Source organism: Amphibalanus amphitrite, unplaced genomic scaffold (genome assembly GCF_019059575.1).
Source record: "Amphibalanus amphitrite isolate SeventyFive unplaced genomic scaffold, NRLGWU_Aamphi_draft 001016F_arrow, whole genome shotgun sequence".
Classification (NCBI taxonomy): Eukaryota; Metazoa; Arthropoda; class Thecostraca; order Balanomorpha; family Balanidae; genus Amphibalanus; species Amphibalanus amphitrite.
Window position 1 is genome coordinate 187298 of NW_024882510.1, and position 25873 is coordinate 213170.

Here is a 25873-nt window from a genome sequence, read left to right on the forward strand (position 1 = left end):
TCTACCCGGCCCCTTTGGCTCTAACCCTTTCACTCGGTCCATCCGGTCTCTGAGCCCAGGCCTGGGCCTTTTCGTCGCCCGATTCGTTTTGGCTCTGTGTCTCCAGCTGTTCGTTTTTTGTGCTCATTTTGAGACGCCATGCGACGTCTCGCTGTCGGAAAGACGGCATGCCTGGCTCGTCGAAATCGACGACCGTTGGGCGTCGTTATCGTCGAACAGCGACCCGCTTTCAGTTCACGGCTCTCGCCCTGTGTTTCGCCCCGAAATTCTACATTTTCCATGATCGCAGGAATTCTGCCGTGCTTCCTTACTTCTCAGACGACGCTAGACGACACTAGGCTCATTGTAGCCACCAGCTTTACCCGCAGGTGTTCGTTTCTGCGTTTGAATTCGTCCCATATGGCAGCACTGAACGGTCCAGTGGCAGCGCCAGATGCGGCGCGGCGGCGGCGTTGGCGGCGCGGCTGGGCTCTCTTTGTTCGCCACGCGCCGGCGCGGCGCCGCGACTAGAACGCTACTGGTTCCCCGAAGGCAGCAGCCCACAGGCAGTAGAATACCGTGAATGTGTCGTGAATGATGGCGCGCTGTAGATTGCATTGGGCTGCAAGAAATGAGCCGCGGGTGGTCGGCAATTGTTTTATAGATAAAACAATTTTGATGGGGATTTCAAGTGGACATTTTTCATTCTCCCCTCCTGCGACCTACATTTTGTTTTCCTTTTTTGAGGACTCAACGATCAACATTTGTTTGTTTGATTTATGTTGATACCTGTTCTGATTTTACGTTTTCCATTAGTCCTCCACGTTTCTTAATCACAGCCGCCTTTGAACCCATTTTCTTATCGAGCTTCCTTTCTACTAATATGGTATATTACCATCACTCTACCTAGCTGAGGTCCTTATAAGTATCCTAAAGTTCTGCAAGCACGCTCCCTCAGTTGGTGAGCCTACGTGACTGCCGGCGTTTCGGTTCCAGCCGGCGCGGTGGTCACTCGGCGTGTGGCCAGGCTGGGGAGGGGTCGGGGGATGGGCGGGGGGGGGGCGGAGGTCGTGTTCCTCCACATCCGGTAAGCGTCATCAGCGTCCCGCCGCCACCGCCGCCGCCCCGCACCTGCCGCCACCGCCGGCGGGTCGTCCGTCGGGACACTGGATGATACCTGGGCCTTTGGCGGAGGGATATGAGCCCGGTGCGGAAAGCTATGGCAAGGTGTGCGACTTTGAGGTTCGCTGCGAAAGAAGGGTTTGGTTGATTATACTAGAGTGCAGTGGTTGATCATAGAGCAAAAGTGACAAAGTTGGGAGTTGGAACTTATTTTTTATCTGTGTAGGTGGCTTAGGCTAGGTAGATGTTTGGTAACTCTAGCTAAATGGGCGTCATTCACTTATTCCTGTTACTGGTAGTAATCAATCAAATACTAATTTTTTATTGCTACTTCGTATTCTGTTGTACGAAGCGAGTTATCTTGAACTCCGGAAGTGCCAGTGGTAGTCTGTAAGACTACACGGGTCAGGAGCGGTCAGCCGAGGTCACAGAGGTCAAGTGCGGTCACCTCGACCATGTGAAGTTCCGAGAAGAGCACTTCTCTGCACTGGGTGAATCTGAGATTAGCCAGGCTGATGTCGATTACCGAGAACGTCTGAATGTATTCATATGCTCTGAGGTAAGCGATGCTGTGCTATAAACTGTGCTTCCCTTACTTGCACGGAAGAGTCTACCATGAAGAACCATGTCCTCATCAATTAGATTAATACCCTCCCTCAAAGCAGGTAATTGCGTTCAGACATCAATTTGATCCCGCTGGACGCCGGAAGAAACACGCATAGTCATCGTTCGGCCGTCACATCTGCGCACCTAATCCAGCCTTGGCGTCATCCAAACAGCAACGTCATCCAGTAATGAGTTTATATGCTCAACGTACGGCATAACGAGCTTCGCGAAGCGGTCCTTTGTGTGTGCCTACCTGGAAGGCCCCGTCCATGGGCTGTCCCAGCAACTCCGAAGTCCAGACTGGGATGTCCAGGCCCCGGGGAGTGAGAGAACGTCGAGGTCATCTCTGGTTGTTGGACATGATCTCGATGAGTCTTTGTCCTTCGAGCTTGGGTTGCGTTATGCATCGGTGATATGGTTTCAATGTGCAAATGGGCTTCCTCTGAAAAAGGAGAGGTGGGTTTAAATTACGAACGGGAAGCTGCTGACTGTCTTCAGAGGCTCAATCAAACTATCTTATTGACTTTGACTCATGGGGTCATGAAACCAAACCCTTCCACCGTGACCTCGGTCTTTGACCGCGGCTGCGACGGCCGCAGCGCCGTTCAGCGACTTTGACTTTGGCCGTGGCAGCAGCTCTGTGCCACTCACATCGTCGCCTCAGCGCGGTGAGTCACCGTTCTCGGAAGGATGCCGCAGGCAATGGCTCGACGCCAGCCACCACCACCGCTGACCACTAACGCCGCCGGACCCGCTTCCTGCCGCGAAAGTTTCCACCTGCCCGGCATGGTTCCTGCCCTTTGAATCAGGACGCTTCCACCGGTAACCAGTTGAAAGTGATGTCCACCTTTGGCTCTTGATTTATTTCCCTGGATGTCCTGCTTATTTAATGCGTCATTCATGATTTATGTTCCCGAAAGGCCTAACTATTTAATATCGTTTTTCCAGCAGGAGGGTTAATTATTCCCGCTGAGGCTAAAAAGACGTGATATTAATAACCGCTAACCGGGCTCCCCTTCCGCCTCCCTCCCCCGTTGCTAAACAACTCAATTACAATTGTATACCTTACAAAGTACCCGTCCCGTCCCCTGGCGACTCCCCCCGGTTGGAGGATGTTGAAGGGACGGACAGCAGTCGCGTGGCGGCTATCGTCACACCTGGAATCCCCGTCCCTCTCCCCTCCCCTCCCCTCTCTCCATGTCCCCTCCCCGATCACTGACATCATCAATGACAGTCACCCTCGCTGTACGACCCTCCTGTGACCCTGCTTCCACCCTCGCTGGCTCCCCACCACCCTTGGCCTTGTCAACCACTACCGTTGCGCGTGCGACCCCAGGGAGATTCCTGCGTAGGGTGGGGACAGGGGCGCACCCTCTGCGGTCCGCTCCCCATTCAAACAGACTGACACAGTGACCCTTTTTAAATGCGGCTCCCCTCGTCGCTCCCCCAGTCTTTCGGGGCAGACGACTCGTGCTTCCTACCTGTTCACCCTCCCGCTCCCCACGCGCGCTCCCTCCCTCCCTCCCTACATGGGGCGCTCCCCCGGCCTTGCGGATCGCCCCTCTAGTCTGTCGGGACCCCGTTTTACCTCAGAATGACGTCACTGGAAGGGAGTGTCGTCATCGGAAGGCACTGACGCGTGCCCGGCGACCCCTCGTGACCTTGCGGCCCGGGAGAGCAGATCAGAGAGGGTGGGCGGCGGTGTCCCGGAGGTAATTTGATCAAAGATCCCTCCTCGGTGGCTACTGGGAGGGTGCGGGCGGTTTTTCTTTGCCCAGGTGTGGGTTTGGTGCTTGCCGGAGGGGTGCGGGGAGATAGCTGAGGGGTGCCACAGACAAATGAGGGAGAGATTATGGTCGGAACAATACTATTTTGTAGCTAAGGATACCTCCCTCGGGCATTGGAGCCCTTCGAAGTTTATCTTGTGAATCAATGTCTTTGGAAATTCACGTTGTTGGTTTGTTTGGATTCTCTCGTTGTGCGAAATAATTGAGTTTGTTTCATAAGCGCATTGTTTAAAGTTTGTTTTTAAAAGCGAGTTTGGCTCTCGGTTAACTACTAACTGCTGCGGATGTGGTTATTTTCACTAGCGCTATTTGTTTGATGGCTCAGAACGCGCTGCAGACCACAACTGGTTTAAACCGTCATCTCTGCTCTCTTTGTTTCTATGTTTGAGCCTGGGCTTTGTTTTGGCTCACCACATCTTTACCACCTGCCCAGTTATATATTACCCAACGCCCACCTACCTATTAGCACCTACCAGCCTCCCACCCAACATTTAACAATAGGTACCGTCATACCTAGGAAGCTAAGCAGGACACTCATTGCGTGCCGCCTCAATGCTTTTCTGTCCCCTACCCACTTTATTTATCCGCCCACTTACCCACACACTCGTTCTGTCATAAGGAAACATTCACAAGAAACACTCATCTCAGCGCCCATCTGTGTCGTTCACCCGTAGATGCCATCGCCCGCAGCTTTCTGCCGAAATCCGACCGGCCGCGTCCAACGCCCCTGAAAGCCCGCTCGGCCTGTTCAGAAAGCGTAAAGTGCGGGTCCATTGTCCTCCCTGCCCCATTTCAGGCATGTCGCCCGATCGGTGACACCAGCGCGCGCAGCGTTCGCCGCTTGCTCGGTCTTTTCAGAGGCATCGCGCTGCGCGAGTGCGCCGTTCAACGCCGCGTCGCGCCACTTCTGCGCCACTCCTCGTCTGCGCTACGTGTTGTCCGGACTCTGTGTGCAGTGAACTGTCCTCTGATTGGTCAAAAGGCGCCAGTGATGGCGACACGATCCCAGCCAGCATCGCTCCATTTGCTCGCGCATGCGCGCGGAACTGAATAGTCTTTATTGCGTATTCTTCCAGTTTTTGTGCGGCCGAGATGGCGCAAAAAAACCGTCACCGCCGTAAATTGCATGCTCTGAATAGTATTAAGCACAGGGAAGGGATATATTTCATTGTATTTAATTTGATTTTGGATCTAACAAAGGAGGGCGGGGAATTTATGCCCCTGGATGAGAGCGGTGCCCTGTGTCCAGTTTCGGTTGCCGGGGGCGGATCCAGGCGTCGAGCTCGAGCAAGTTTAGTGGAATATTGGTCCTCCGAGTGTCGGGTCTACCACCGCACCGCTTCCCTGGGTGAAATGATCACCACTTTTTGCCGCGCGGCCAGTGGGTCGTTTTCGGTCGTGGTTGGCTCTGTCAGGGCGCTCCTCATTTGCATTTCTTTCGCAACGGTTTGGCCGGCGTACTTGTACCAGGCGTGTTTGGGTCTTGTCGATTTCTGCTGATAAAATGCCAGGGTCTGGTTGGTATGGATCCCATTTATGGCGTAGTTCGTACTGTGTCATGGCGAGACACACGGGCGCTGCATGGATCACTTTCTGCACCCACTGCAATGGCGTTTTAGACTTACCAAAAGCATCGGGCCTTTGATGCAAGTAGTTCGTGATGTGTTTGTTCATGCATTTAATATGTTTTCGGTTTCTTCATTTCTGTTGACCACATGCCATACTCGTTTATACATCTTGAAACCATTTGGCCTGTCTTTGGAACTTTCTGTGCCTGTTTATCCTTCCCACAGTCGAGCTAAACGAACGTCACCTAAATCACCTGGCTGTCATCTTCTGTTTATTTTTTGGATTACGCTCCACCCCTTCCTGTTTGTTCGCACCATTCTGCTCGCGTCTGGCTCGTGTCTACGTCACCGCTGCCACCGTCTCCTCTCTCAAACACACACAGGGTCGTCTCGCCGCCAAAATAGCTCGCAGGGACCACCAGACGCCCCCTCCCGACCCCTCCCCACCCATCCCCCTCCCGGGGTACACACACCCGGCCGCCGCGGCAGACGCCGATTAAATTACGCGTGCGCGTTTCCATGGCAACACATTGTTGTCGGCTTGCGGCGCCAGCTGCCCGTGGACCGGAGCCTCTACTGGGGGTGCCAGACAGCGCTAGCCTCTGCACAGCGTCCCACAGACGCCGGCTGGGCAGCGCGGTTTGATGGTAACCGCTAGTGGGGAGGGTTCCCATGGGATCGGGGTTCAAGCCGGAACTTCCGATTCGCGGAGGAAGGAAGTGGAAAGAGAGCAGAGGGGAGAGCAAAACAAAAACGAATTTCGCCGGAAAGAAAGAGGTGTGACATATTTCAAGCAAACCTGTCTCTAGATTATTGCAGCATGTAGGTAGGCGTTTGTTGACAAGCGACGACTCCCGAAATAATCGTGTAACCACTGCTCGTGACATTTAAAGAAGCGGCGTTCCTTGAGGCCCCATATATTTTCCATAGATCTGGCTTGCCTGAGTTTAACGATTTTCTGAAAATCTCACCCCAATTTCGGAAATGCGACCCCAAAATTCCGCCCCCTCCCCGTGCGGTGTGATATGCGCACCGGCGCAAGCCCGTCCACAGACTCACGTGACGCTTTGTCACAAAGTTCGTGACCCGGTGCCGTAACGACCGTAACGACGGCCTGTCCGACACGACACTGTTAATTACGACATTACGACAGCGCAGCTCGGCGGCGACTTTTATTGGCCAGTTACTCGGGCCCTAATAAGAGTCGTAGCTGCGGCCCGGCACTACGAACCGCTACAAATGGCGGAAGTCTGGAGATTTATGGTCCTGGATGGCGATTTTTCTCAGTGCGTAATCCGTCAGAAGTCGGGAATTCTGGTCTAACACGGATCAGGCTGAATCTGGTCGCAGTGTTGTTGTTGTCGTTGACCCTAACACAGGTGAACCGATGTGTAACAACCCTGGGAGGCCCTCTGCACGCGCACACGCATAACGACCTAGGTACGCGGGTGCTAATTATGCGGGCATAAATTGTATCCTGACACAAAGAAAGCCAGTTTGATGTCCTGGTCTGGACAAAGAGCCTCCCCGCGCGGGCTATGGCCGGGGGCAGTTACGCATCGACCTAGAGAGCGCACACGACTCGGATTTGATGTTCTGGGAACGTTTGGTGACGGGGAATCGATATGGGGAATGATGACAAAGCCGACGGTTACGTGAGTTGTAGTGATTGGACGGGAAAAACGACACCAAGAAATCGCTGAACTTTGTGAGTGTATGCTCCCTAGTAAATCAGTGATCACAATGGAACTCGCTTTCGATGAATGTCTTTGTGCTTTGTGACACAAATGACAAACGTGTCTTAGAAAATCTTTGGAAGCTTGAACAATGAACATGTTTCCTAAAGGATGGCGGCCACATTTGCCCCATTGGCAAACAATTATTGATTCAACAAGCTTCGTGATTAGAACAAACAAATAACGTCATCCTTTTTGCACCCGTCTCAAAAACATTCACATTTACCAAAACACCCAACAAATAAACCACCAGAAAAAGCCTTCCTTTCCTTGCTCAAATATCGCCTTGTCATACTGTCGTCCCTTCCTTACCCGTGCTAGTGCCCCCGAGGCGGCTCCACAGAAGTCTCCGCCCGGCTGGTGTTAGCTTCCTGCCGCGAAGCAGCGCACTGCAGTCTCCATAGTGACGGTGGCGTCGCCAAATTACGCACGATCTCAGACCCATTGTAGGTGTGGATGGGTAATTGTTCTGAGAAGGAACGTAACAGTGGACTATTATTGCGAGGGCTGATTGGATGTGGATTTCAATGCTGATTTTCATGGAATTAATCGTGTGTAATACTTCAGAGGAGTTTCCACAATTGACGGCCGTTAGAATGTTGTGAGTATGGCACATGGTTTTGCATTAATTTCCCGTTACTTAGTACTTACTCATGCATGGAATTGACGCATCAACCCGAAGCTGCTTGACTTCTAGTCCTGGAATGGTCTCATAACTCAGCAACAATAACCACTTTAACCGGAACCGCTGTCAGCTCGTAACGAGTTGAGTTTCATAGCACTTCCTTCTTGGAACGGAAGCATCCATTTTAGCCAGCACCGGGTCAGAATCAAGCCCTACTCCATAACATGAATCGTAGAGGCTCAATCACGTGACTTCACTCACGCTGCTGGCCTGTGTGACGTCACAATCACGTGGTGGCTGGGTCCAGACGACGCCAGACGCCGGTATCGATCCGAACTGAGTCACGTTCTACGGTGGCTCTCAAACTCGTTTGGTGGGAAGCCCGAGGCTACGTCATTGGTCCCCCCTAGGGTTGCGGGCTCTGAATCCCCGACCGTCGCACATAGAATGGCCTCGGCTTTGAGGACCTATGGGCCAACTTTTTTCATTCCCAGACCTCAATTCAACGTCAAGACCATATGATATGCAACAAATAAATTTAGTGTTTGATTTTGACTGCGTCAAATTGCTCTCGGCACGCCAGCTGAGCGATTTCCTCTCGATGTGGTTTGAGAACCCCTGGTATTCTCTCGCCTGCGGCAGTTACCTCGGGTGCAATGCTCGGATACAATACCCCCTCCATCACCCCCCCCCCACACACACACTCCCCCAGCACCCCCTTTCCCCCTCCCTTCCCCTCCAGCCCGTAACTGGTTGAAGCCTGCAGGCGCGAATGGATCCGCACCTCGCCAGGTTTTAGTGCCTCCGCGCCGGGGGCATTGCGTAATTCAATAGAAGTAATTGGCAAGTTTGGGAAGGTTTTACTACCGACTATGCTATTTGCAGCAGACGAACTTGGTCGTAGAAGGTGTGCGTAGAAGATTGTAAGCGCGAAACTTTGGCGTACCCCGGGGTGTAGTAAGGGGCCCAGGCGGTTCCGTCTTCTTGCAGAGGATGAATCGAAATGGTTCGTTCGATAATTTGAGATGTTTCACCAGGGTTTTATTTTGGGGAACGAAGCATTGCTGTACGAAGCACGGTAATACTACGCGTAGTGAAATTTTAAATTGCTTGTTGATGTTTTGATAGGCAAAGGGCGATGCTTTTGTGATGCGCCTTTTCGACCCGCCAAGACAGAATGTTAGTTACCTATCTCAAAGTAACGTCGAAGCATCGTTTATCGAATGATGACGTCAGCTTAACTGCCATTTGCCGTGAGTAAACACAATGATGCCGTTTAAATTACAAACACGATGCCTGGGCTGCAATTACTCCATGTCATTAGCTGGCTTCTTGGGAGTACGTGACTGTTCTTCTCGAGGATGCAGTGTAAAGTCATGGGACGCTCACTTATGTTTTGGTACTTGTCACGCTACTTGTCAATGGAAAAGATGGTGCTTGGATGATAGTTTATGAGGAATAAATGCTGCATTATGTTTTATTAAATGTAAGGTTAATGTTCCGATGACAGCTAATGGGAAGTGATGGTTTCTCAAGGAAAATCATCGTTTTGTCAATTTTCATATCATTTTTCCAGAAGCATGCACCTTTTCGCAAAATGCAATCGATGATTATGAAAACCACTGTCGACCCAGATCAACGATGAACGAACAGCGTCCCACTCGGTCACCTCACAGCAGAGCTTGTTCCTCCGGATAGGCTATCAGCCAAGAACCGTATATGACCGATACTACCGTCTCATTTCCTGGCCCGGTGCCTCTAATAAGAACCTCGCATGCGAGCTGCTGCGCCGGAAATCGTTCCATTTCGATACTCTGTGACGTCATTTGGGCCAAACCACCAAACCGTTTGCGGTTTGAGGCTCTCTTTTTTGGAGGAGGTCGGCAGTTCCCACTTTTGTCCATGTCCGAAGACCTTCCCATGACGGCCGGACTTTCTCATGTGTTTCACTGCTGTAAACGGGGAAGAGGAAAGCCTACTTCGTCTCGCACACGCACCGTGGTGAGGCGTCGCTTCACCTCACTTCCGCGCTATCACCTGGCCGCCCATTAACCCCTTATTGGCGTAGGCTTCCGTGGCCAGAGAGTGGAACAACCCCCAGTTTTTCTTGGTGACCACATGTTCCCTTTGTTCGCCGTGACCGCCGCGGCGCGCTCGCCTATTCGTCTGCGGGCGCGGTCCTCAAATTATGGTCGCCTAATAGACGCCTGTCGGTTTCCATGGAAACGAGGCTGTCAGGAGCGGTGACGTGACGCCGATTTGGATGGATTGGGTAGCAGAGGGTTGAGACGTGCGGTCCCAAAGTGGAAGTGGGAGGTGTGAAAGCTTTACTTGCGTGCTTATTTGTGTCTTTTCTAAAGGATAGGTGTAAGGATGACCGATTCCCTTATTCGTCTTTTTAATTTAAAAAACTTTATTGGTATTGGATCTAATTGCATGCTTTTTGTATTTATCTCGATGACATTTTGCTAATTCATGTTTTGAAATTACAGGAATTATCAAAGATGCCGCACTATTAATTCCAGAGCTGTTGCCATTTCTATAAATCATCGTGTAATGACCCAACGCAGGCGTAAATTTAATAGTGTGCGTGAGTGAACACCCTTGTGAAAGCAGAACGCGTAAAGGATGACACAAAGTGCGTGAGTTTTAGGGTCACTCGCACCGCTGACGCATGCAAAACTCGTGAAACTCTGCCCTGCGCTGACGCAACTCCTGTTTGGCAATAGTGAAACGGGTGCGAATTGGGGCTGTCCTGTGGTCAACCGAACATCCGCTCTCAGCGCGTCAGATTTTGACACACGGAGAACAGCCAACTGGACAGCCTGGCATCGGAAGTGACCGCGTGGGAACCTCTCCCCGCTCGGGTAATTTCTATCTGGGTGGGACTCACATGTCTTTAGCGGTAGTGATTCCCTAGTTCACGTTTCTCCGCGAAGTGCGTCCAAGAATGATCCAAACTGCGCCCAGAAATGAGTGGATGATGAGTACGGGCCCACCGCGGCTGGTTTTAGGCCGCGACGTGTAACGTGAGACGCTGCGGACGGCACTGGGCGGCCGGCCGGAAGTTCGAACTTCCGGTGAGGATGAGATGGCTGCCCGGTGAAAATGGGGGTCCTAATCATCAGGGATGTGATGTTTTTGTGGTGAAAATAGTTACCAAGAGAAAGGGAAGTACGGTTGAGTTGATGTGCTTATCCTAATTTCTATCCGGCAAATTGATATGCGCATATTTGCTGTTGTTTTTCATGCCCACGCTTCTATAAGTTTACCTACTCACATGGTAGTTGTGCTCCTTAGCAGTGCTTTCCTGACTGACTTTAGACCACTGTCCGCCCTCGCACAGACCTTCCGACCACGGAGGACCAGTTAGTTACGGTGGAGACCCAACTTTAGTCTCCAGCAGTGTTCCGTTCTGAACAATCGGTCGTTTGCGGCCGGGCAGGGACGCCCAGTGATGGAGTTACGAGTATGGCACTGCCGAGGTGGTTCTCACTCGGAGAGAGAGAGATAGAGAGAGAGAGAGAGAGAGAGAGAGAGAGAGAGAGAGAGAGAGAGAGGGAAAGAGATGGAGAGAGAGAGAGAGGGAGAGAGAGAGAGGGAGGGATGGAGGGAGGACCTGGTCAATGAGGAAGTCCGCAGGACAGAAGCAAAGGTGAGGGAGTATTCATAAAAGACTGGGTGGCCTATAACACATAAAAACTTGGGCCGACAAAAAAGGTGTGTCGCTTGTCCATGAGAAACTGGAGATTATGAGCCGAAATCTGATAGTTTCTCACGTAAAAGGAGGAGACATGAGACGGGGAACATGATGAACAAATTATAGGATGATTGGAGGCGACTACGGCGAGCTTATTATAATACGGGCAGTGGGAACACATCAGGGCGAAGGCAAATGATAACAAAAACGTAAGTTTGTTATGTGAGCTAGACAGGATGCATCGTGTACGGTGCTTTCCGATTTTTTTTTAGACTGATAACAGTAAATGCGAAATGCCAATGGAACTCGGAGTCGAAGATCATCCCTCACGGGTCTTACTGTGTCAACATGTTTCAAAGTGCCAAGAGCAACGGTTACCTATAAACCTCGTAGAACGCTCCTACCGACTTACCTTGCTTATCCCATCTTACCACGGTTATCCCATCTTACCACGGTAATCGCCTCTTATCGCGGTGATTAGCCCATGCTGATGTGATAGTAGCTCGCTCTGCAGATGTAACACCACCCGGTTCGCAGCTGTTGTCAGTTTGTGCAGTGTTCTGTTGCAGATGTGGACAGCTGCGTACGAACAGCTGCCGCCGCAGCAGTGGTGGTTTTACATGCGGCAACGGTTTTTACATAAGAAATGAACAGGAGATGATTTCTGATTTCATGCAGTGAAAGGTGAAATTTGCGTCAGGTGTTTTGTTTCGTCGTTATTTTTCGATCGACGGCTACCAAATGTGGCATGTTCTTGCGTAGTTCCCCGAAAGTTCATCCAATGCAGAGTGCATTTATGCATTTAAATTTCCAATGCATTCAAAATTGCTCGCGTGTTGATCTATGGATACGATGTAAGACTCAGTTGAATGCCAATGAGAATTCGGTTCGCGCTAAGCGTGACGTCGCTCTGCGAATTCGCGACTGAGCTACGCACTGGCCTGGTTTTGCGCGGCAGCTGTCATGTGTATTAATCACCGCGTCACTTAAACGCGGTGTCACTTTGACACAGTTTGAACTATGAAGTGGTGTCTGGTTAGGCCACTGGACTGAGGTCAGGGGCCAGTGACTCAGCCGATGATCCAATGGCTCCTGCGTACTTCCGCAAACGTTTGACATGGCACACGTGCTATGGAGGATATGTCACATGACTAAACTCCCATCCATAGCTACGGTCACTGACTGTGACACATGACTAACACACACTAACCTCCGATTGGTCTCATGGACAGTCACGTGACTCACTGCAGCCGTTAGTCAGCTGACTCCAATATGACTCAACACCCAACAGCTGCTGCTGTTAGCCTCAGGCGACGCCACCGGTCACGTGATATATCCCAGTGTCTGCCTACCGGCGCACAGTCGGGTCACGTGACTTCTGCGGCCAGGTGCGCGCGCGTGCGGCGCTCGAGCCGCAGCTGGACCTGTCAGCGGCGCGATATGTGGCCAAAGCGGGCCGTGAATGACGTTAGAGAGCGTCTGGTGGAGCCGGGCCGGGTAGCTCAATAGGGCTCAGCGGCTGGCCGTGGGAGGAAGCGGCGTTACGAGCTGAAACTGGCCATAGCGGCCAACACAGAAAGGGGTTGATGGGGACGATTTATCTGCGGAAGGGACAACACCCTGCTGTGTAACGCTGTTTACCGTGACAAGGCCTAAAAACTGTAGAAAGTAACGAAGCAAAGTAACAATGTCACGAGCGCATGAAAGTCGTGCCTCAGCTCAGGTTTACGGATATTTTTTGAGAATGTTTTAGGCAATATCAGCAGATATTTTTCTAGCCTGGCATTTATAGCGTAATTCGAATGCTATTACGAAAAAGTCGGAAACTTCTTCCATGAACTATCAATTTTTTGGGTGTCTCCTTCGAAAATAGCGATGATTTCCGCTGTATCGCTGAAGCGTCAGGTGGCCAGCGTGCCCCGAGCCCAGCACTTATCCTCTTATACCACTCGTTTTCCACACTTCCTGCTTATTTTCTCCGCTCCGCTTGGCAAAATGAGTCGATTTGCTGCCAGCTTTGGTCTTTGTTCTCTGGGACTTCGCGCTTTCCGAGCGAAAGTTTGCTATGCGTTAGCTCATAGCTGTGATACGGGATGCCCTATCAGCTTGGCAAGACATGTCGCCAAAGCTAGTCCGAAAGAGCTTTTGTTTTTGCCAGTAGACGCCCGTTATGCTTTACATCCCAGCACACCCGGTTTTGTATTCTTTGTATTGTTACGGGACACCAATGTCCCAAACTCACAGTTATCACCTACTGTCTGTCTTAGTCCTTACCGCTCTCATTCTGTGTCATTTAGCCTGTCCCGCCCACTCTTCCTTCTATCCTGTCCCTTCCCGTCTTCCGTGTCCCTCCCAACACCCTCCCCAGTCCCCACCTCAGTTAGCTTTCAAGGCACGCGCTTGGGTGGTCTGGGACGCTTTTTAAACTCATAAAATGCGTCGCATGCCACCGCCGCCGCCGCTGTCACCTCCGGACCCACGCACGCGCCGGGCGCCCGCGGGGCGTTGTTTACAAACTATGACGTCACTCTTACTACGACGCTGCGGGCGCCGGCGTCTGGCGGCATATTTACGTCTGGACAACGAGTTGCGTTGGAGAGGCCGGAAATAGTGGCGATTTCAGGACCGCAAGAATGGACCGTCATTGGAATGATTCTTTTTTAAACCGTGCACTGTTTTCGGCCTGAATTTTATAGTTACTACAAAATATTTTTTAATTACGTTTCCACCAAGAATGAATGCCATCAGGGCTAAATTTTTACTACTATTGCATTTTGTCAAGAAGCATATAGTGCTGTTATATTGCAGTTTTAGCGCGTTTGTTACAAAATATGAAGCGAATAAGTAGCCTTAAGTGGAATAAGTGGAATAAGCGTCAGTGTGCCAGAAGTTAACTTGAGGGCTAATTGCTCTTGTCCATCCACTAAAATTTATTAAATATTTTGCTTTGTGCATTCCAAAAGGAGAGGGAACTATTTCATTTGTGCCTTCATGTCAGAATTGAAGGTGGATCATTAAATTTTCAACGCAGTTTACAAACAAGCATTTGGTCTTTCTCGTATATAAGCAGTGGCTAAGAAAAGGTTGATCAATCCTGAAGTTCAGTCATCGTACCTCAACTTGGTAGCAAGATCCCCCAAGGACAGAGGATATATTGTATACCTACATGTCCTGTAAACCAAAACAAACAAGCATTTGGTCTTTCTCGTATATAAGCAGTGGCTGAGAAAAGGTTGATCAATCCTGAAGTTCAGTCATTCAACTTGGCAGCAAGATCCGGCAAGGACAGAGGATATATTGTATACCTGTTCTGTTGATCAAAACATTTTTGTGCCTGCAAAGGCTTAAGTTATCTGTGGTGTGTTCGGAGTTAGGCTATATGGCAGTTTTTGTTGTATGTTTATGTGGAGATTGAATATAACTGTGACCCTGTGCTTGTTTGTATACTTACTTCAAACAGGGAACAGCACATTCACATAACATACTCACCTAGCACCTAACTCATAAGCTGTAATCTGTACTTACCTTACCTTACCTTACGGTATACGGGTTGTGGGAGGCCAATTTGGCCTGTGGGGCCCGGTCTCAGCGAGCTCCCAGTGCTTATCGACAGTCAGCCTCAGGTTGGGTAAGATCGGGTTCAGGTGGGAAGGCTTTGCATGATGTCAGCCCAGTGGGCATCCAGCCTGGTCTTGAATTGGTTGACTGATGTAGCTGATACGACCGCTTGCGGGAGAGCATTCCATGGGTTAATAACACGTGTGCTAAAAGAGTGTCTCCGGATGAACGTCGTGGCCCGCGGTTTCGCTAGTTTCCACTCATGGCCTCTTGTTCTTCCTGAAGTTGATCTGGTGAGCAGCTTCTCGGTGGGGACCGCCATGCCACCATGCAGAATCTGATAGACGGCTATCATATCACCCCGTTGACGTCTGTAGTATAGCGAAGGGAGCTTCAGCGCGCGCAACCTCTCTGGATACGACAGGTGTCGGACAGTTTGTACCAGGCGAGTAGCTGTACTTGTTCATGTCTAGAGCATTAACAAAGCACTAAAGTAGCTTAGTAATCATTTCCCACATTTTCTGAGCATCTAACATGACATACAGCAGTGCAGAGCAGCTTCAGAGAAGAAACACTTTAAATGCACAGACTCACACCAGCCACCCAATGAGCCAGTTCCTCAGATGACTGTTTCCCTGGATGCTTGGCAATATGTGAGCTAACTTTTGGCAAGTTGAAGGTTAGCAGGTAAGATTGAGTTAGGGTGAGTACCTACCTATAACTGGGTGCTACTGCTATGCAGGTCTTGGGTAGGCTGCAAATATGTGTGATGATTGAGGTTAGGTCAGCTGTCAAGTTGTCAGGTATACTCATTGCTCAGGTCAGGTCACATTTTTATGGACACTTGGCAAATTAAAAAACTAACAATCTTCTAATCTAAGCTAACCTGACTTAACATACACAACTACTGACTATAGGAACTAAGCACCTACCTACTTGTGCCTACAGCTCATACCATGTCAAAGTAGAGTTCCTTGGTGGAAGATTACCCTCAGTACTTTTTATCCCAGCCCTGTGAAGAAAACTAATACTTCTAAGCTCTGAGTCACTGCTGGCCATCCACAGGAAGAAACGCTGAGACTGAGAGCTTTGCCATTGTATATTGGACCAATAATCACTATCACGAATGACTATGAACACATTATATGATCACATCGTTGCATGGATTGTCACATTGACAATTCTACTACAATCCTTTTTTCAAGAAATACAGTGATGATTAACATCAAAATCAACATAAAGTGGATTTAAAGATCCAAGCTTTCTCCTCCAGTAGCAATGGAATGATCGCACGTTTCAACTTTCATTTGCCAGACACTGAGTACCTGATGCACATTACAATCTGCATAGCATCTAAGCATGGTAAAACTGCCCAAGTCCATTCATTCTAGATTTTTAACTTGATAGTTAGCACTAATTTATCTTGCTGTTGTAAGTTATCATTCAATATTCATACCAATACATCAATATGCACTCATCAGTCAACATTTTCTGGCATGATCCTGCTCAGCGTGCTCTTCAGTATTGCTCCAAGGTCTGCAATATTGATATTATAGCTTTTTTGGCCAATAAGCTCTTTTAATTTTACTTTTTCTTGCTTATAAATGAGCCCGATCAACTTGCGGTTATCAACCAAAATTTCATAGCTTGTTCAACTTGATATTGATATTGCTCAGGAGTCAGGACCTCTGTCAGGCTCCTGGATACTTCGGATTGTTTTCAGTCAACATGCTTCTTAAATATGATATAAGTCAATCTTAAGGGATTCAAAACCTGATACCTGATACCTGATACCTGATCCAAAACATCCAACGAAACGACGTACAAGAGTAAGAAAACCACCAGATAAACTTAAAAATGGCCTTGGAACAGAGCGTGGTGCTCTCCCACTGCTCTCCATTTGTTTGTTTACAATGATTGTAGTGCTGATGCATTTTTAGGACTCTGAACGTCAGCTTATAAAAAATGAAACGTTTTTACAAAAGTTGTAAGGCAAGTAATATTTATCTGAAAGAACTAAAATATTCAAAAGCTAAACACTATGAAATACATGAATCGGAAAGAAAAAGTAACCCAAAAATCCAGCCTAATCACCGGCTCCTAAAACTGCAACAAAATCATCACTTTTCCCCGCAACTCGTTGTCCAGACGTAAATATGCCGTCTGGCGTGCGGCCAGACAGCTGGCGGCGGGCGCCGTGGAGACCGTGGTGACATCTATTGAGCGTATTGGCAACTATGCCGGGGTGGGGGCGATCGAATCCCGGGAGGGGCGAGACTTTTATTCGACCGAATCGTGAGACGCTTCAACCCTTGTAGGAAACACGCCCTGGTCATTTACGAGTCTCTTTTCTTCCTTTCCACCTGAATTACTACAGAGGCATCATTGATATCATTATATGAGCCTACCTACTTGTCTCCGGTTTGTTGTTTGTTCGTCCATTGTCTACCATCTATCGTCTCATGTCTTTGTGTTTGTGTTTGACAAACATCGAACTGTGTATTTGTCACCAACGCTCAAACGTCTGGTTTCTTGCCAACTCTCGTCTTACAAGTTTTCTTCTTCGTTTCAGCCCCCGCGAGGCGAACGCAGCAGAAGTGCCAGCGTTCACGGCAGTCTCAGTCGACCGGTGAGTGTTATGTCGTAAGAGTAACGTCATACAGTACCGGTATGAGCTGTGTCATTGAACTGTTAGATTACTCGTTGCTGTTTTCCGAGTAAGAGACACTGGTCATGATCCTGGCACATAGCTTTAACATGGCTTTAACGTTAGACTGCTCCTACCTTCGACGTTAGATTGTTCTGCGTTGGTTGTGATGTTAACTGTATATGTTTCACGATAACATTGAAGTGTCATATTGTCCATATACTTCAGCGGGCCCTTAACCCTCGCCCGTAAACGGCGATCTGCCACCTTCGCCCATGCAGGGGGGGGGGGTTGGTGCGACCCCCCCCCTTGGCGTTTGAAAACGGAGCGTCGTAGAGCTTAGCGGAAAAGACCAACGGATTGCTCTCGCCGAGATCTCGCGATTGGTGGTATATTTTTTGGTCCTAGGTCAATATTTGACCTACTTTTGACCGGTCAAAGGTCAAATTTTCGGAAAAATATACTTTTTTCAACTTTCCGCGGCGATTGCGGCAAAACGGTGGGAGATATCGACTTGAAACCTTCACTATCGTGTTCCTTGATCAATTCCCTATCGTTTGGTATGTATTTCGTTTCCCTAGCTCTAAAAATGGCGCGTTGGGAGCGCCGGAAGTCGGCAAGGTCACAGTCGGCGGCAGAAATTCGAAAAATCAAAATTTAAATTTTTGAAATCTGATTGTATTTTTGGATTTGGGAGGTCCATTTGCTCCCTATAGAAGCTAATATTGCTGCATATTCCCATTGAGGTGACAAGAATTAGCAAAATAGTGGTTCGGGCGCTTTTCAAAAATAGTACCGGACGCTGTTCCTCTTGTGACGTCATAGCTCCGTGACCTGACCTGACCCGGTCAAGTTTTTTATATCATATGATAGCCAATACTTGCCCCAACATGCATGGGAAGTTTCATCACAATCCATCAACCGATGTCCGTACCACCGGCAGGAAACCTCGGGCGTTGGCACTCAGTTTGTGAAAATCCGGCCGGAGGCTGTTCCCTTTGTGACGTCATAACTCCGTGACCTGACATGACCCGGTCAAATTTTTTTTATCAAAAGATGCGCAAGGTTTGCCCCATAAGGTACCCAAAATTTGGCGGCGCTGCGCGCCGCCGTTTTTGCACTATTCCCGAAAAACCTCAGGGGGGGGTTGCACCAACCCCCCCCCCTACATGGGCGAGGGTTAAATTTTGCATCACCTCACCTCGTCATTGATGACCTGACCCCTGGTGACCCCGCTGACCTGTGCCCTCCTCCTCCACAGTCTGCTGGTGGCTCAGTGTTCGGCAGCTCTATGACGATGCCGTCTAGCCAGCCACCTCACCCACCAACTCTTCCACCACACCAGCCTCATCCGCCTTCGTTTGAAGCCGGTCAACCTCCTTGGTCTTCAGCAGCTCCCGGCCAGAACGGCGCCGCTCAGTGGACTGGCCAGCAGTACCCGCAGATCTCTGTTGCTCCAGCTCCTCCGGCGCCCGCGGCGCACTTTTACGACTCGCGCGTGCAGTACCAATACCCCCAGCCGGGTGGAGCGCCGTTCTACCAGCCAGATGATCATTTTGGTGATCCGTTTGGAACGGGAAGCAACGGAGGAGTTGGCGGGGTGACCTCTGGAGGCTACCCTGGTCTACCAGACCCTCCGTCAGTGCGTTCGAATGGATCGGGGAACGGGTTCAGCCCGGGTCCTAGCTACCTAGTGAGTACAGGAGCCGAGAAGGGATCCCACTTACTCATCCCCGTGACGAACAGTGGGGTGCTCCCGAAGCCGTCCCCGCTGACGCCCCACCCGCTGGGACGTCCCGGATTGATGGTGTCGACCACCATCACACCGCTCAGCCACGCGCCGCAGCTGTCCACGTCTTTAAACTTCCAGGTGAGTTCACATCGGTGAGAGAGCAATGTGAGTTTCGTGTGTGTGCTTTGAATGAGGATTTTGATCAGCTGAGAGTTCGTGGCTGAACCAAAAGCAATTTGGTGTAAATACTTATGCGTTCGTTACGTTAGTATGGGAATAACTCAATGATGCCTCATGCCATTGCATGATTAATATGTTAACTTTTGTGGTCGTCGGTTTTTTGCCCTCGCTCGAAAAAAGGGCTCCTTGAAACCGCCGTAAGATAGCATTGTAGCGATGTTTGGTCTCAGTCTTTTTTGTTATCTGGTGAACAATCTGACGGTAATTTGTCTCCGTTTTCTCTCACCCTAACCATGAATCATTTCCCCAATCTGATACATTTTGTCTCTGTTTTTCTTTCAGCCTGGCCACCAAGCATCCTCCCGCCGCCCGAGCAGCTCACTCAGCTCTAGCTCGGTCGACCGGTGTCCAGGCGAGACCAGCGGGACCTCCGCCCCCGCCCCCGCCCCCGCCCTGGGCGGCGGCGGCGGCGGCGGCATGGGCGGAGAGATGTACCCCATGGATCCGCCGCCGCCACTCAGCGTGCACGACAAGCTCAAGTTGAAGATCTTCGAGAGACAGCAGAAGTCGCCGGCTGTGAAACCGGTGTCGCATTCGCCTGTGCCGCATTCGCCGCATCAGGTAGCGCACTCGCCGCATCAAGTAGCGCACTCGCCGCATCAGGTACCGCACTCGCCGCACCAAGTGCCGCATTCCCCTCATCAAGTGCCACACTCGCCGCACCAGGTGGCGCATTCGCCGCACTCGTCTCAGCCGGTGCGGCAGGTGGCGCAGGGTTCGCGGCAGACTTCTCAGTCGCCCCATCATCTGCCCCAGTCGCCCATACAACAGGTGAGATATTTGGGGTTTTAGCTGTCTCTAGATATTTAAACATTTCGAGGCATCACCACCTAACAACTTTGTACCATTGCTCTAGCCTAGCGTTACTATTTTCGTACACCGAAGCATTGGTAAGCCATCGCTCAGCCAACTCAAGACGAGTCTCTAGTTCTTGAATTGATCGCCAAACGTCTCTGTGCGCTGTTGTATCTTCCTCTTACATCGCCCTTCTGTTCCTTTTCAGATGGTTCACTCACCTCACGGGATGCCACAGAGTCCCCACAGTTTCGGCCACATGCCGCAATCCCCCATGCAGCAGCAACATCAGCAGCAGGGCTCACCAATGTCCTACCACAACATCTCAGCTCAGATGGAAAACAAGCCGCCGGATGGGTTCGAACCGTTCCCGAGTTTAGGCCCCGAGCCAGGCTCGTACCAGATCACTGGCAACATCTTCCAGACGGGTCTATCTTTCGGTGAGCCGGGCGTAGGCTCCAGCCTCTGCAGCGATCGCGTAAGCAGCTCCGGTCAGCGTCTGGAGCCCTCTGATCAGCTGGGGGAGTCTCTGCTGTCTCATGACGACTCTGAGCAGCCTTTTTTAGCCCGTAGGACTGCAGCGGCCGGGCGGGGACGCCCGAGTGGGGGCTCTGCAGTCCTGGAAGCACCACCATCTCCCACGAAGAGCTCGTCGGAAGAGGAGACCGATGAGCAGCAGAAGGATGAAGCGATCGGCGAGGGAAAGAAAGGCGAAATGGCTGAAGCTGAAGTCAATCAAGAGCGTCAGCCAGAGGAAGTCTTTGAAGTCAGCGAAGGCAGTCGGCAGTTTGAGGAGACGAATGACAAGTCTGCTGAATCAGCTTCAAATTCCGCCAGTGAACTGCCGTCGAGCGAAAAGGTCGCAGAGCCAGGTGTTTACAATGTGGAGGAAGGGAAACTGAAAGAAGAAGGCGGTCGTCGATCTCTGCGAACTGGAACGGCTTCTGATGATCGTGAAATATCCGTGGCTGATACTGAAGCTTCGCCTGCCGACAAGGACTCTGTTGCACAGACGGAGACGACAAACATGGCAGCCTCTGAAGTCAGGTTCGCTCAAAGGTGCACAGAAAAGCTTGAGGAACCCAAAGTTGTCTGTGAAGATGCTGAACGTGATTCCGGAGCTGCCCTGCCCGGGGAAGCGACTGAAGCGGTTGAACCACTGGAGGGAGCTGCTGGGGTTGTGTCTTCTGATGAAAGTGACGCAGAAGTCAGTCGTACTCCTTTTGGCGAGGGAACCGAGACAAAAGAAAAGCCGCTGTCCTCTGCTCCAGAAGCTGAAAAATCAGGCGATTTTCCTGAAGTTTTGCCGTCAAAATCCGATCAGACATCTGAAGAAATGCCAACTGAATGTGATCAAGATCATCTGAATCAGGTGGAGTCTGAACCGTCGTCACCTATACCGGATGAAGCCCCACCAGCTTCTGAGGATCCTCTGCCACATCCAGCTCGACCGGCCTCCGACGCAGAAGTCAACCCGCCAGCGAAGCCAGTCTCGACAGGCTCCCCTAAAGAAGAAGAAAACACCGATGCTCCAAGAGCTGCGATGGAAGGCGATAGCACAGGCGAGGCGGATCATTACATGAGCTTCTACCACGCAGTGTTTCCATCCGCCACCAACTCGCCGAGAAAAAGCCACGAGTCGCTCAGCCCTTCTCATCTTGCAGCATCCTCTTTCTTCGCCGAGCCTCCTTCGTCTTACGGAGGATCTGAAAACCCACTTTGGGAGTCTTTACCGTTTGGGCCGTCGAGCTTCCTTTACCAAGAGGCTCGTCGTCGCAGGGACCTGGTGCGACAGCGACTCCACCTGTGGAAAACAACGCTGCTAAATGGTAAGTTCAACCAGTACTAACAAAGCATTTGTCCTTTTGCATTTGATATCCATTTTATATTCATCCTTGCAGAATGGAGATTCCTTCAACTTACCTACAACTGTGATCTCCACCAAGTCAACTATCTCCACCATTTTACCTCGAACTGTAACCACCCAAGAGGAAGCTCAGCCACGCGAGCCCTCCGATCCCACGCACCGAACCGTTACGTTATTAGCTCATGTGCCGGGCGGTGCGGCGTAGTAGGTAGCGTAAATGTGACCTTGGCTGAGTGATTACGTCATTGGACTGTTACTGGGTGGCGTGTGGGGCGGCAGTAAAATAGTACCGTTTGAGCCACAGCTGCGAGCTAAAACTGAGAGAAGCTGGGTGGGCCGAGCTGTGGATTTGGCATAGTGCCAAGGGGGCCAAATGTGGGAGACTGAGTTGATAACCGATAGTTTGGTATTCACGTTTCATTTACATCGCGTGACACAGTGTGGAACACTATAAATAGTGTGGAAGTGAAAGACGTGACTCGATAAATAGATACGGGTACATGGCGTATGGCTCTTATTTGTATGAGGTTCGCTGGTACCTGATTAAGATTGCTAAATCAGTTATTTTGCAGCCCTGACATTGTATCTGACGTTTCTGTTGTCCCTTTCACAGAGACTGCCCGGCATTTGGAGACAGAAGAGCTTCGCCTTCAAGGGGAAGTCGCTAACTTAGTGCCGGTAAGTACCACCTGACTGTCGGATGAAAGCCGAAATTATGTGCTCGACGGCACCTGATTTTTTTATTATTGGTTAACGGTCTCTAAATAAAAAATACTTTATCCACGGTTAGCCAGGCCTTAACAACAACAACAACAACGACGACGACAGTTGAATATTCGTTTTACGTTCGATACCTTACTGCATTCATTTCTCTAACTACTTTTTCTCTTCTCTTTCCGTAGGTGCAGCCGTACGGCGGTTTTCTGGGAATGGCCGAGTTCAACTATCTGGTGGACCACCCTTCAGACTTCTACCAGTGGTGTGGGGACCTTGCCCCCGCCCTCGACCGCCTCGACCGAGGCAGCTCTCGGACGGAGTCCAACTCGCTGCAAAATCACGTGCCCGTCGCTGCGAAGCTGGCTGGTTTTGCGCGCGATAATTTCGGCAAGATGTCTGATATTTCTTGGAGGAGTCAAACTTGGCCGATCATGCTATCCCTCACCATGCGGAAGGTGGTGACGGAAATCTTCATGGTGGGTGTGACGCTGGAGGCGAACATATCGAAGAGGATGCTGCTCGGTGGAACTAGCGCGGGGTATGCAGTGGAGAAGCCGATGATGGGTGGTCCATTCATCAGCAAGCAATCTGTGCTGTATGGTGGGAAGGGAACTCGCAGTGAAGGCGGAGTGAGGGAGGAACTGTTTGCTCCGCCGCCAGACGGTCGTGCAGGGGGTCCAGGGCCGGAGTTTGATCCAGGGAGTGTGTTTGCGATGAGCTCAGGACCCCCGGTGAATGGCTGGAGGCTGGCTCCGCCACGCGCCCCGCCGCCGCTGCCGCCTCCCCTGCCGCCGCCGCTGGAGCCGCCTCTGCCGGTGACCGCGGTGCCCTCGGGCTACGGTCGGGGAGCGCCACCTCAGCAGATGCACGCCACCTTTCACTGCACCTCAGGGAGACCGTAGGGGAGCCTGCGGCCCGTCTAGTCAGGCTGCGCTGTGCGCGGGCGGCGGCGGCGGCGGGACCAATTGAGCGAAAACGGATCGTGTTCGAAATTAGGGCAAGGTATGTCGCCTTTTGTTTTTCACTGCATTTAATCATGAAAGTGGCAATAGTTTTCGGATTCGGGGTGAGGTTGGGCGGGAGTGCGCGAGCCAGTACGTACAGGGAAGTATGTAAGCCATCCTTCAACTTCATTGCAAGCGAGCGCGCGCGGCGAAGGATTGATTACCCCCATGTTCCCGGTAATGTCTTTGTGCATTTGCATACGTCTTGAGACTGCAAGCGTCCTTTCCCCTGATTGGCTACCCCGAGCGCTTCTATGCTTTGAAATTGTTCCGTGAAATTCTATCAATTAGTTCTTGGCTCGGTTTAATAGCCAGCGTAAAATGCCGTGCATCAACTTATATAATTTCGGCACTGTTTTTATTGGTCGTAAATAGTTCGCTCCGTATCCCATTTGCAATACGTCATAGATTGCCGTTCCTCCTCTACTAACTCGTTTGTTTAATTTCCATTCAATCTCTTAGCATTCCTGGGCGGTCCGTGGTGTTTCAACCTAGCACAAAGTCATTGATCAAAGTGTAGCTATAGGTTGTCGCCTGGGGCCCATTCTTTTTCAACGTGAAATGCCTTTTTGTTATCTGACTAATCACGTTGGCATTTTACACCGTAAAATTATTCCGTGCGCCGGCTGTGGGCCTGTGTTTCACGTGTGCAGCACTTATAGGGTTATTTTGTACGAATCGTGATGTTAAATCGTCGCACTTTGTCATGTGGGACCACCGCTGGATCTCCTTCCCGTGTAAACGCGGCAGCCAGTGCCGATATTATTTAATTGCGTACATGCGTGCGTGCGTGCGTGTGCGCTGGGTTTTGATCCGCGACCCTGTATCATAGTTTTGTACGGTATTTTTGTACGCCCTGTTGTATATAGCCGGCAAACCGGCAGGATCTACGCCAGTTTGTGTTTTGTAACGAGTCCCCGAACTCGGTCGTGTGTTACCAAGAGACGGCGACCTTGTTACCAAATGGATTACGTTTGGTGACTTGGTCGCATATCACGAATGACAGAGGCGATAGCTATGGAACATTTTGTTGCGATATTTCCTGAATCTGAATAATGGGCTAACTGCATTCTTAAGTGTTTTGTTTTACCGTGTGATCGTTGTTTGTTACATTGTTCTACCTTTAAATGCTGTTCCTACAACGCACAATATTTCTATTCTGTCGCACTCTCAGATCCATGAAATATCGTAACGCATGCTACCGTCGCCTCTGTCCCGGCGTTTTTCAGTAGGCCGTAGATACTCGTTTGGGTTGTGCTAAGTTGGTCGTGTCATTGGCAACTTGTGTCATGGAATCCGCTCGCTCATGGGTGTCATTAAATGCGTGTACCAATTGATATCTCATCAGGAAAGCCTTAGATGAGAGCTCGTGACGTCATTCATTATTCCAATATGAATCCAATGACGTCATTTGTCAAATCATTGGCGAGTGTTTCGAAATGTCTACCGTCCCTTCCGAAGCCACCCAGCCAAAATAGCCTTGAGAGCGAGTACAAAAGCGGTCGCATCTCATCGAGTGTGTTTGATCTCTATGCATTTAGTGTGTCATTATAAGGCGAATGCCGCGAGTGCTCGCCGGGTCGCCATCTTGGGCGCCGCCATCTTGATCTCCGCTCGGGCGTCCGGCTGTATCGAGTTTGTATTTTTGTATATAGATGGCGCAGTTGTCGCCGGCGTGGGACCCGCCAGTCACCTAGCCGGCCTTACCAAAGCCAATTACCGATCTGAAGTGGTTGTAACCGGCGTTTCTCATGACAGCTGTGCTAGGAATCATTTATACTGCGTGCGTTCATAGACTAGATTTGTAGTTCAGAATAAAACATAAAATGATTTAGTTGTTTTCTCGTAACTGGTTCCTGGGAAGTGGTGGTAAGGTAAAAGAGCTTATGAAAATGCCAACGGGAGATTTATTTCGAGATGCGAAAAGGTTCAGAACAGGAGTGCTGATACAGTGAAAAGAAAAGAGGATGGGAGGGCAAGGTACAAATTTTAAATAGTAATACCAAAAATAGCAAGTAAATCAGATGATCCGGTTATTGTTGGTTTTCGGCCGTCTTGAGATGTCCTAGAATTCATGCTGTCTTCAAAAATCGTCTGGAGCTTGAATTTCATCTCAGAAGACTAATTATTTTTCGACGAATGAATAGCTGTGGAGGCTCTTCAAACTTGATATTTTCAGCTAAAAGTAGC

The 25873-nt window shown here is 50.3% G+C and overlaps 1 protein-coding gene across 3 annotated transcripts in view; it reads left to right on the forward strand.

The window, feature by feature from the left end:
- The window catches only part of LOC122369218 (nascent polypeptide-associated complex subunit alpha, muscle-specific form-like), an 84302-nt gene extending 58788 nt beyond the window's left edge, over positions 1-25514 (forward strand). For all 3 annotated transcript variants that reach the window (XM_043343782.1, XM_043343783.1, XM_043343781.1), the window contains 6 exons: positions 17254-17310; positions 18590-19198; positions 19583-20071; positions 20304-21924; positions 22576-22640; positions 22865-25514. In XM_043343782.1, the coding sequence (XP_043199717.1) occupies positions 17254-17310; positions 18590-19198; positions 19583-20071; positions 20304-21924; positions 22576-22640; positions 22865-23581 (3558 nt within the window). In that variant the 3' untranslated portion in view covers positions 23582-25514. The remainder of the gene's footprint in view (positions 1-17253; positions 17311-18589; positions 19199-19582; positions 20072-20303; positions 21925-22575; positions 22641-22864) is intronic.
- The last annotated feature ends 359 nt before the right edge of the window (positions 25515-25873 follow it).